At 39.5% G+C, this 10,079-nt stretch overlaps 1 protein-coding gene across 6 annotated transcripts; it reads right to left on the reverse strand.

Annotated features, from left to right (window-relative positions):
- Positions 1-43: 43 nt before the first annotated feature.
- Positions 44-9,920, reverse strand: tnfrsf1b (tumor necrosis factor receptor superfamily, member 1B). 6 transcript variants are annotated; one of them, XM_052075711.1, is made up of 10 exons: positions 8,869-9,920; positions 7,935-8,060; positions 6,732-6,840; positions 6,409-6,534; positions 6,161-6,319; positions 5,103-5,196; positions 4,493-4,722; positions 3,376-3,468; positions 1,999-2,051; positions 44-1,922 (listed from the first exon to the last, which is right to left on the reverse strand). In XM_052075711.1, the coding sequence occupies exons 1-10, from the start codon at positions 8,944-8,946 to the stop codon at positions 1,770-1,772; spliced, it is 1,221 nt and encodes a 406-aa protein (XP_051931671.1). In that variant the 5' UTR covers positions 8,947-9,920; the 3' UTR covers positions 44-1,769. The 6 variants fall into 6 exon arrangements, with proteins under 6 accessions (XP_051931671.1, XP_051931670.1, XP_051931669.1 ...); XM_052075710.1 differs by having other exon boundaries at positions 1,999-2,057; positions 6,732-6,837; positions 8,869-9,919; XM_052075709.1 differs by having other exon boundaries at positions 1,999-2,057; positions 8,869-9,917.
- Between the last annotated feature and the right edge of the window lie 159 nt (positions 9,921-10,079).

Raw genomic sequence — 10,079 nt, forward strand, 5'->3', positions numbered from 1 at the left:
AATATTGGAATAACCCGGAAAAAAGAGAAAATATTTGCCTTACCACGGGATATGTAAAGATATCGACAGCTTCTCCGAGGCAAGTCTCCACCAGGAAGGAGAGCAACAGACAGCGGCAACAGGCGCAACCAACTGGCCGCAAAAACGAGGGGTGGTCATGGGGCAAATGTATTACTAGGACATTAATAGCTGAAAATTACTGTTAAAAACCAATGGCATTCAAATTATATATTTTAAAGTAAATTGGCCACGGAATTGTCCTTGCGAAATAATGCAATTCAAACTTTATTCTCCTATCACCCCCGAATATTTGAACATTCCAGATTACCTCCAGGTTAGTCTTCAGGTTTGCTGGTAAGAAAAATTAAACGTAGTGACACAGGCGAGCTCAAATTTATCACGACGAAGCAACGTTTTAACTTTTAAGACAGTTGGGTTGAGATATACAATGGGCAATCGAACGCTTTTCAAGTGCTTTATTCGTCACGAAGACTGCTGTTTGTGCTTTTATCCAGCAAGTGGCAGCATGATCATACCAAACCCGTATTTAAAGGGACAATGTGCGCGTGAGTTGCAAGGAGGGCAGGTTTTGTATTCACATCGATGGCTCTTTGGGGTGCCTGTCCACCTATGAACATTGAAATTAAAAATTCCAAGTTAAACATTAGTTTCTGAAAAAAACATTCTTCACTGTCTTGCACCAAACTGTGATAAAACACCGAAGATAATTCACACAATACAATACATCCTGATTTATATCGCGCTTTCACAACATCTGCAGCTGTAATAAAGTGCTTTACCAAACAGTTAACATAAAATAAAATAAACACAGCAAATAGCATAAAAACACGGACAGTCGTGCACTCTTAACCACTGTTTGAAATAGTTGTCGATGAAAGAGACAATCAAAAGTGTCGTTTCACTAGTGGATCAGAGACGCCATGCTCAAAATGTGCATCTGTCTGCTACAAGCTACCGGTACATAAAAATAATTTTTTAAAAAATTTAAACACTCACTGGTAATGAGATTTAGCATTGTTGACTTATCGGTGGTGGGTATTTGTGATCAATGACGTGAAGCTGCAATGGAATATTTTATGGGCACGCACTTGAAGTTAAAAACCAGTGTTTTCTTTTTATGGCTGGCAGGAAATAGGCTTCAAAGTATGTGTAATTCTTGATATTTGGGATATTTCAAGAAAACATCGAGCAGCTGTGTTAATAAAACACATGGGAACTGGATAAATTGGGGTTGAGGATTTGCTTGTCTTCTTTAAAACAATGGGTTTACTGTCACCAGTTATGCTCAACAAAATTAGACAAGGTGAACTGGGGGCTGCACATTCAAAAATTGAACATGACGAAAGCAGACTTCATGTACTCCATTTATGTACTCCATTTATAGACACACACACACACACGCGTGCGGTAAGGATAGTCTTTGTCTTCTATATTGCCTTGATCATAAGAGGTAAAAAAATATTCCTATTAGGCCCGATAGGCGTGTGCAAATCCCACTTTCGGAGGCGTTCACACATTTTATTCCATACTCTCCTGCTCAGGCAACTCTTTTTCTGCTTCCTGTTTTGGGATACTGAAAGTCTCTTCCTCCTGTCTAAGGCGGAGCACTGAGTCTCCTGGGGGTCAGGGTGAGCCTCTGTCACCTATATTGAATGTGATATTGACATTAACATGCGGGCCGGTGCTCAAGGGGCATAAATGGACACTGGACCCTGATGGGGAATGCTGAGATTGACAAAGGGCTAAGGTCAACTGAAGATCTCCAATGGACTCCTGGCTGCTGTGTGAAGAGCTGGCTTGTCGTCACCGCCATGGGCAGAATCACAACTGACATCCGTCTGTAGCAAGCTGCTTTGTTCCCCTGGCGAGTTCGCCGTGAAGGAAAGCTGCAGAGTTTCGACCTGCAGCAGATGGAGGGAATCAGCATCTCGTTGTTTCATGTCCGTTACAATGAGACACAAGATGAGAATGACTCACTTCATTGCCACTCTCATGGCTTTCATTCGCGGTGTCTTTAGGACGACAGTTCGCTGTGCCTGTGAGAGACAGAAGATCAAGAAATGTAATGTACCGCATGGCTTCAATTGTATGCTAAGCAAGCACTGAATGCAGCATTGTAATACAACCAGTTAGTCTTTTTTTGTTTTACTTATTTTTCAGGTTTAAAAAAAAAATTAAAATAGAATATTTTGAAAAATCATTTACATATTTAAGTGTTTTTAGTTTTTGCAATTTCCAAATAGTTTTTCTTTTTAATTTTCATCAGGTTGATTTAATTCATATTTTTAGGCTGTTTTTGTTTTCATCATATTTTTTATTGACAAAATGTGTTATTGAGTTTAACTTCTTTAAAATAAACAAACAAAAACAAAACAAAAAAATTAATTGCTGCAATTAATTATTATGAATTATTTTTAGTATTTTTACAAGTGTTTTATTTTCTGAAATTGTAGTTTTTAATAATTTAGTGGTTCTCAAAAATTTGCCGCAAAGCATCACGTACAAAAGAAATACTTGGCTCTGCAAGTTCCAGCAAAATGACCCACATTGAAATGCAGTAGCGTAGTAGGCCCAAGTGTTCATAAACTCATGGCAGGTTTTACTCCTACAAAGTATATTTATTTAATACAATCGTATGCCAACACTGAAACTGTGCTTGAATATAGGATGATTAAAAAACATTTCTTTTTTATTAAAAAAAAAATTCAAATCGTTAAATACTGGACCTAAATAAATGTTTGGAAACAAATCTTAAAGATTAAACGCAAATGTACATTGTATAAAAGGCAAATACTGTGCTTGAATAAATGGCAAATTTTAGAGAATAAATCCAAATATATTATACCTAAAAGGCAAATACAACAGAACTGTATTTGAATGCATTGTGCTGGATTAAAAATATTTTTAAAAAACGTTGAAGCCTCACAAAACAAACCCCAAAAATGTGTGGAATTGCCATTTAGTGAACTATTTTGCCAATATTGCACAGAAACTTTCCTACAAGACAGTAAGTTGCCATTTCCTGTTCTTTCATGAACACTGAATGCCCCAAAGGAAATGTCAAAGACAAAGCCCACTCTTTCACACATTGTGCAGTTTATGAAAACACTCACTGCAGGAAGATGTTTGTAGAGTGACATTATCTGGCAGTCTGTGGGTATTACTGGATTAATTTAGGATATAGTATGTAAATTTGGAATTAGTGTATGTAATTGCTATTTAATTAATTAGATAGCGCTTAAGACAAAAACTTTCCTAGGTCCCAATAAAGTGGTAATGTTCATTAGCCGTTTCTTCTTTGTCAGCAACGCTACCTTTCATAAAAAAAGACAAGAAAGGCAAATAAATACAGACCTTTGGTCCAGGTGGTTTTATAAAGGACCAGCAGGACGATGGCGACAATGATGAAGAACGTGACTGTGGCGACAATGCTGGAGACTGCTGCAACTGAGGTGAATAGAAAGAGGGACATATTTTAAAGGGGACATATTATAGAAAATTCACCGGGCAAGGTTGAGTGCCACACTGTCAAAGCCGTAAGGTAAGCAGAGCTGCATGGAGTTTTATCAGAAACCAAACACTAATCTGGTGTTTGGTTTCTCATCAACTCGCATACTGTACTGTTATTACTGTTCAGTGAAGTCGTCATATTTGTGTTGGACACTACTTAAGAACAATTGATGATGACTTTGGGGACTTTTGTGGGGGGAGGGGGGGGTTTATTTTATTTTATTTTTTTTAGACAGCAGTGTTAGCAGGTTCTTTATACTGTAGAAAACGGGAAAACAATAAGATTTAAAATGCGTCTGTAAAATATGTTAATTTATTTGAAAAACAAAATAATGCATTCATATATTTGTAATAGTCCTAAATCTCCCGCCTACTGCCCGAAGACAGCTGGGATAGGCTCCAGCACCCCCCGCGACCCTAGTGAGGATCAAGCGGTTCGGAAGATGAATGAATGAATGAATGAATTAAACTATGAATGAGTCTATGTAATGAAATAAAATTTTATGAATATTTTTGTTAATTATTTACAATAAATCAATTACATTTTTTACATTTAAGAGATGTTAATTCAAATGCATTTGAATTAACCAATTGTAGAGAAAAAAACGGGTGAAATTAATACAACAAAAAAAAATCCAGGATTATTGATAACGCAGATGCTCGCGAGACTGAATTGGAGAGCGGCATGAGCCGCATATGGTCTGGCTCACTTTCTTGAAACGGGGCTGCCCCCTCAATACAAATTCTGGGCTTTAATTCTTGAACCTTAATGTATTTTGACAAAAGCATGACACACACACACACACACACACACACACACACACACACACACACACACACACACACACACACACACACACACACACACACACACACATTATGAAATGTGTTCAATAATTAAATTGTGAAAAGAAATTAAGTCTCCTTCAAATCACATTTTCACAGGTTAGTGGTTACTGACCCAGTTCACCATCAACTCCTGTTTTTTGCGTCAGTGAGGATGACAGTGAACCCTCCAAAGTAGCTGGTCCAAAGAAAGGATCTACAGTCCCTCCTGAGACCAGGCTCGGTGTACTCGTAATCGTAGTCTGATTGCGATGTCTGCTCGTGTGCGTGAGTGGCAGCGGGCCAGGCTCGCAAACCGTATCCGACGTAGAAGTGCCTGCTCTTAACACAGGCCTTCCGTGACAGCTGCACACAAAACAAGAGTGATAAGCAAGCTGTGAAAGAGTCACACATTGTCGTGATCACGTTCCGCTAGTGTCCACCAGATGGCAGAGGCGTTCCTGGTTTTCCTGCTGCGAACCAGTCTGGCATGAAGATCGTTGGGACTATTTAAGGACCTCATGGACCCATGTCAAACTGTAGGATAAAGCGCTTGTTTTTCCCTGCAATATTCCCGGGTTATTGTCCAGCATCATTATTTGTACTTTGTCAGAACTTGCACCTATTTTTTATGAATAAATATTTTTGTTTGATCAACTTTCCTGAGTCTACGTTTGTAGGTTCCGATTCTGTCCGGAACCTTCCAGACTGCCCGTCACACATAGCCAAGGGGGCTCTTCACTCACTTTGTATGATGCCAACAAGGCTCTGTTGCGGAGGACGTGTTGGAGAATGTCCCTTCATGGCACCGTTTGCACTTGACATTTGAGTCAGCCGTACCTGCAAAGCACAACACAACATCATCCGATCTACAATTTCTACTGGTGAAGAACTGCATCATCTTACTGAGATATGTTTCTCATATTCTGGTTGCATGAAATGGCCACACTGCTGTTCTTTCATTGTATTTTTTAAAATGTTTAAAAAATGTTTTTGAAACAATTTGGTATATTTTAATATTGAAATAAAGGCAGTATACAGTAATTGGTGGCTACTATTTTCAAGTCTCTGGAATTTGACACCATTTTACAATTTTTTTCGGTTACTATTTTATTATCTACACAGAACTCAGACAATCATAAAAATTAAAATCAATAGACTTATATTGAATTTGCTATTGCAGTAATCCTATGCATATTTGCAGTTCACTAGTTGCAAAGTCTGTTTATTTTCCTGTGGGATCTATCCCCACCAATAGGATTAAAAACTCAAACCTATTTGTGTTTTTGTGGCCGTTCTCATACGCAATGGCACCAAAGCCATCTAAACAGGCAAATCGTACATGCAGTAATTTCTTCAAGGAAATATGTCTAAGTGAAACATCTCAATATAGACATAAGCTTTGTAAGTCATGGAGGAGCGAGGTTTAGCCTGGGTTGCTGTGGAGAGTCCTGTTCATATAAATGCACTCTTACGGTGCATTTTTTCCAAATCAAATAATCTATAAAACAGGTAGTTTAAGAGAAATGTTGCAAAATTCACTTGTAACTATATTTAAATGTTGTGACGACATAGATTGTGGTATAGTTACAATTTAAACTTTCATTCTTGGGTCATGTCACTTATAAATTATTTTCTCTCCGTTTGCAGCAGGGCTGGGAACCCTGTTACTGTATTCTCAAATTCCCCTCCCCTTTTTTTTTTCAACCCATGACTAGCACTAGCTCGATTGTATTTTGATGAGTGGCCTGTGTATAATGACTGTTTTGTCATGCACACAAAAAAATGGTGAGAATCATCACACCTAGCACAGAGACTCCATAACCAGCTCTGCAGGACGTGTGGGGTTGACAGGCAGTGCAGTGTTGCTCATCAGATTCCATGATGCAGTACATGCCAGGTCGACACACGCACTTGGACATGACAGTGGAGGAGCAGGCAATGGCAAACTGCAGGCCTTTGTCTTGTCGTACACATTGAACGAGAAAAAAAAAAACATACTCTACAACCAAGTAAATACCTAAAATATGGAGGACATTCGTAGCTACTCACGAGTTTTGCATTTAGCGCAAGGGAAGCAGTTTGGTGCGTAGTTCCAGTTCTCCATATACTGCTCACGTTCACACGGCTCACACACACTCTCTGATGTCCCGCTGCACTCGCGCGTCAGCCGCCACCCTTTTATATATACACGTGTGTTCAAAATGAACGTAATTTAAATGTAAAATACTATACAAGTAATTTAAATTTTGAAGTACTATAAAAAATATCCTTTATACATGATGATTGGAGCAAATGACTGCAGTATTATTATCTCATAGCTTATCAAGTGTGTGCATGTGTTCGTTTCCCGGGGTAGGCATTCCTAAACTTACCAGGAGGACACTTTTTGCAGCACAGGCCCAAAGACTCCAACAAATATTCTCGGTCCGGGTTGTTGCAGTTTTTATGAGAGTCTGCATGGTAGGGCAGTGATAACACCTGCTGGAAAGGACAAAAATTGTTTAAGTTCTGTAACTTGCTGTCGAGTGCAGACCTCTGCCGAGGCTGGACAATTCTCATTAAAATGAAAAGAAAATACCAAGAAATATGCTGTTTTTGCTCTTGCCGAGGTAATAAGACACAATAAAATAGGATGACAAAATTTCAATTATGGGAAAAATCCACAACTTCATTTAAATTAAAACACAACGTGCGGACCGGGACACGTTCTGCTTGGTATCTTAGTTACTGACCCATTTCATTAACTGCACATCCTATCTGTTTGCTCCATTTTTATTGATCAGCACTACGCAAAAGCCATAAAATCAATGTTACATCACAATCTGGAAATAAAATCAGAATGGTTCACTTGCAGACACATTTTTGAAAATAAGCTAACAGAGAAAAAACTATTTGGACAAGCAATTAAAAATAAATATTCCACCTAAAAAAAAATTGAATAATAGAATCTCTGAAAGAATGTGCTCTAGAAGTGGACACATTGAGAAAGAACACGTTTTCAAATAACCTCATTCATCCTTTTTTGTAGAGCTAATGACCGATGCGGGAGGGGCTTGAAACAGTAGCACACCATCTTACAAAAGCTAAAGGAACCGGCATAGAGGCAGCCTTTGTGCTTCACCTGAGGAGTCATTGTGAACTTTTTATCTCCACCATCTCTGCGACCCGGGAAAAAAAATGCTCAGGACTATTTCCTTGCTAACTTGCACCACAACAAAATACTGAAACATTTAGCTGACGAATGAATATGCTGACAGCAGCAAAAGAAATTGTCGTGTGACAGGAAGCTGAGGCGACAACCGAGAAGCCCTCCATTTACAGGAGTGCTTTTTTTTGGAGGGGGGTGCGGGGGGGCTGAATGCTGAAGCTCACAAGACTCCATATTTAAAAGATAAGCAAGTGCATTCCAAACTTTAAAGTGGACACCCGCAGTATTGAAATTGTCTTCATGACTAACTTAACCTGACAGACAAAAGTACCTAATTTTTAACAAGTCCAAAAAGTAAAGCAAGTATTACTTAAACCATATTTTAACGACAACAAACTTGCAAAACATCCAAACAAAAGCAACACACCTTGAACGCGTGCACATCCAGCAAAATCACCAGCAGCACAAGTGCGTCCTTCATCGCGTCTTGTCGGAACATTCGAGGGCCGGCGAAGTGGTGCAAAAACGTCTGCGGGTTCCTTGAAGTGATTGACTGGAGGAAGGAAATACTGTAAGGCTGCCACTCACAATCAGCCGCTCTCATGTTTGATCTCCCCTCACCCCACACACCCGTGTGTTGAACTGAGGGTAAAAATGGCACACATCGCTCTGTTAAAATTGCCAGAACTCAGCAAAGTGTAAGATTGCAGTTCATCTCATACAGCAATCATATTGCAAGTTTGCGATTGCAAGTCTCGCAAAATAAATAAATTAAAACCCAGAATAACTGCTCATATATCAAGTACAGGAACTTGAACATTGGATCACTCTAAAGGCACCCCTGTAAATGGATGTGCGACATCGGGGGCGGGAAAATATTTTTTGCGGTCATTTTACAGGACGTGCAAAATGGGTTACAATCAGAACTGGGTGACGGATGTGCCGGCAGCACTCAGCGGTTGACTTGGTTGGTGCACTATTATGATGACGACAGTCATCACTTCCTTTCGAAAAAGATGTTAAATTCTTCACTTAACCTTTCAAACTGATTATTTCTTCAAATAGCAGCCGGTCTAATGGGAAGTAAATCTTCTCCATCCTCCTATTTATATTCTAATTAGGTCATTTATCATTTGATTTGTGATTCAACTACAGAATACGGCAGTTAGCTGAGCAGTAAATCCCCTCCTCCAACCCCCCAGCTGCTGCGCCTCCCTTGAAGTCATCTTTCCTCCTGTGAAAACTTGTGACATCATCGAGGATTTACAGCACATTTACAGTGCGTATCTCGATCAAAAATAGTCAATTTTGTCTTGCTATAGAGGCCAACAGCACAATCAAGGATGTTTTGCTCCACTTACATCTGTAGTGTTTGCTGAGGGTTTAAAAAAATGAAAATAAATTCCACTCTTTTGAGCATCTCCAAAGATCTTACACATAGACCAGCTGGCAAAGCCACATGACAGAGGTTCAGTTATTTTTGTGCTGACAATAATAGATTGTCTTACGAACACACACACGCGCACACGCACACACGCACACACACACGCACACACACACACACACACACACACACACACACGTTTCAAAATGCCTCAACCCACTCTTATGAAATGTTGCAAGCCCCCCAAAAAAAACAAAACCCTGTGTCAAAATCGTTTTTTTTTTCTGTCTTCCGTTCCCAGAGTTTCATAACGCTCAGACGTTTTTGCTTCACATCCCTGAAGCTGCTGACACACACTACAATGTTGAGGATGTTGGTTGCACTTTTAGTGCAGTTAACATCTTATAGCTACTTTAAATAATTCTCAACTTGATCTACTTTAAAACTACTTCCTTTAAAGTGAGAGACCGTAAATTGAACCTTAGATGATGATAAAAACAATGATGATGGCATACTATCTTGAGTGCCATCTCAGGTCAGTAACCTCTTTTCTGGCAAGATCACATGACACAGGAAAAACTCAGGGAAATTGTCACCTATTTGCAGTTATGGATTCACAACTTGACCAATCTAAGTTCTGTATACGTATATGACTTCATTTTAATGGTAATCTTGTAAAAGAAGTTTGGAATATTAAAGCGTACAGGGATTTATAGTTGAAACTATTAATAAGATGTTGGGGACAATTGATGACCTTCATAATCTACTTTAGGAATCTGGAAGTCTGGTGAATCAGCCAAGCCACTTTCCAAGTTGTGTTAATGCTGGCTCCTGTGCTAATGCTACATTTGTTATCGTGTTTGTACAAGAAGCGGCACTGGTTAGCACGTCGGCTTCACAAACCAGAGGTGCTGGTTTCGATTCTGGCTCTGGCCTTTGTGTGTGGACTTTGCATGTTGTTCCCGTGCCTGCGTGGATTTTCTCCGGGTCCTCTGGTTTCCTCCCACATTGCAAAAATATGCATGGCACGTTGGGCACTCCAAATTGATAATGCGTTCGAATGATTGTTTGTCCATGTGTGTATGTATGACAACCAGTTCAGGGTGTCCCCCACCTGCTGCCCAGTGACAGCTCCGGCACACCCATGTGAGGATAAAGCGGATCGGAAAATGGATGAACTTTACCATG

Source organism: Hippocampus zosterae, chromosome 9 (genome assembly GCF_025434085.1).
Source record: "Hippocampus zosterae strain Florida chromosome 9, ASM2543408v3, whole genome shotgun sequence".
Taxonomy (NCBI): Eukaryota; Metazoa; Chordata; class Actinopteri; order Syngnathiformes; family Syngnathidae; genus Hippocampus; species Hippocampus zosterae.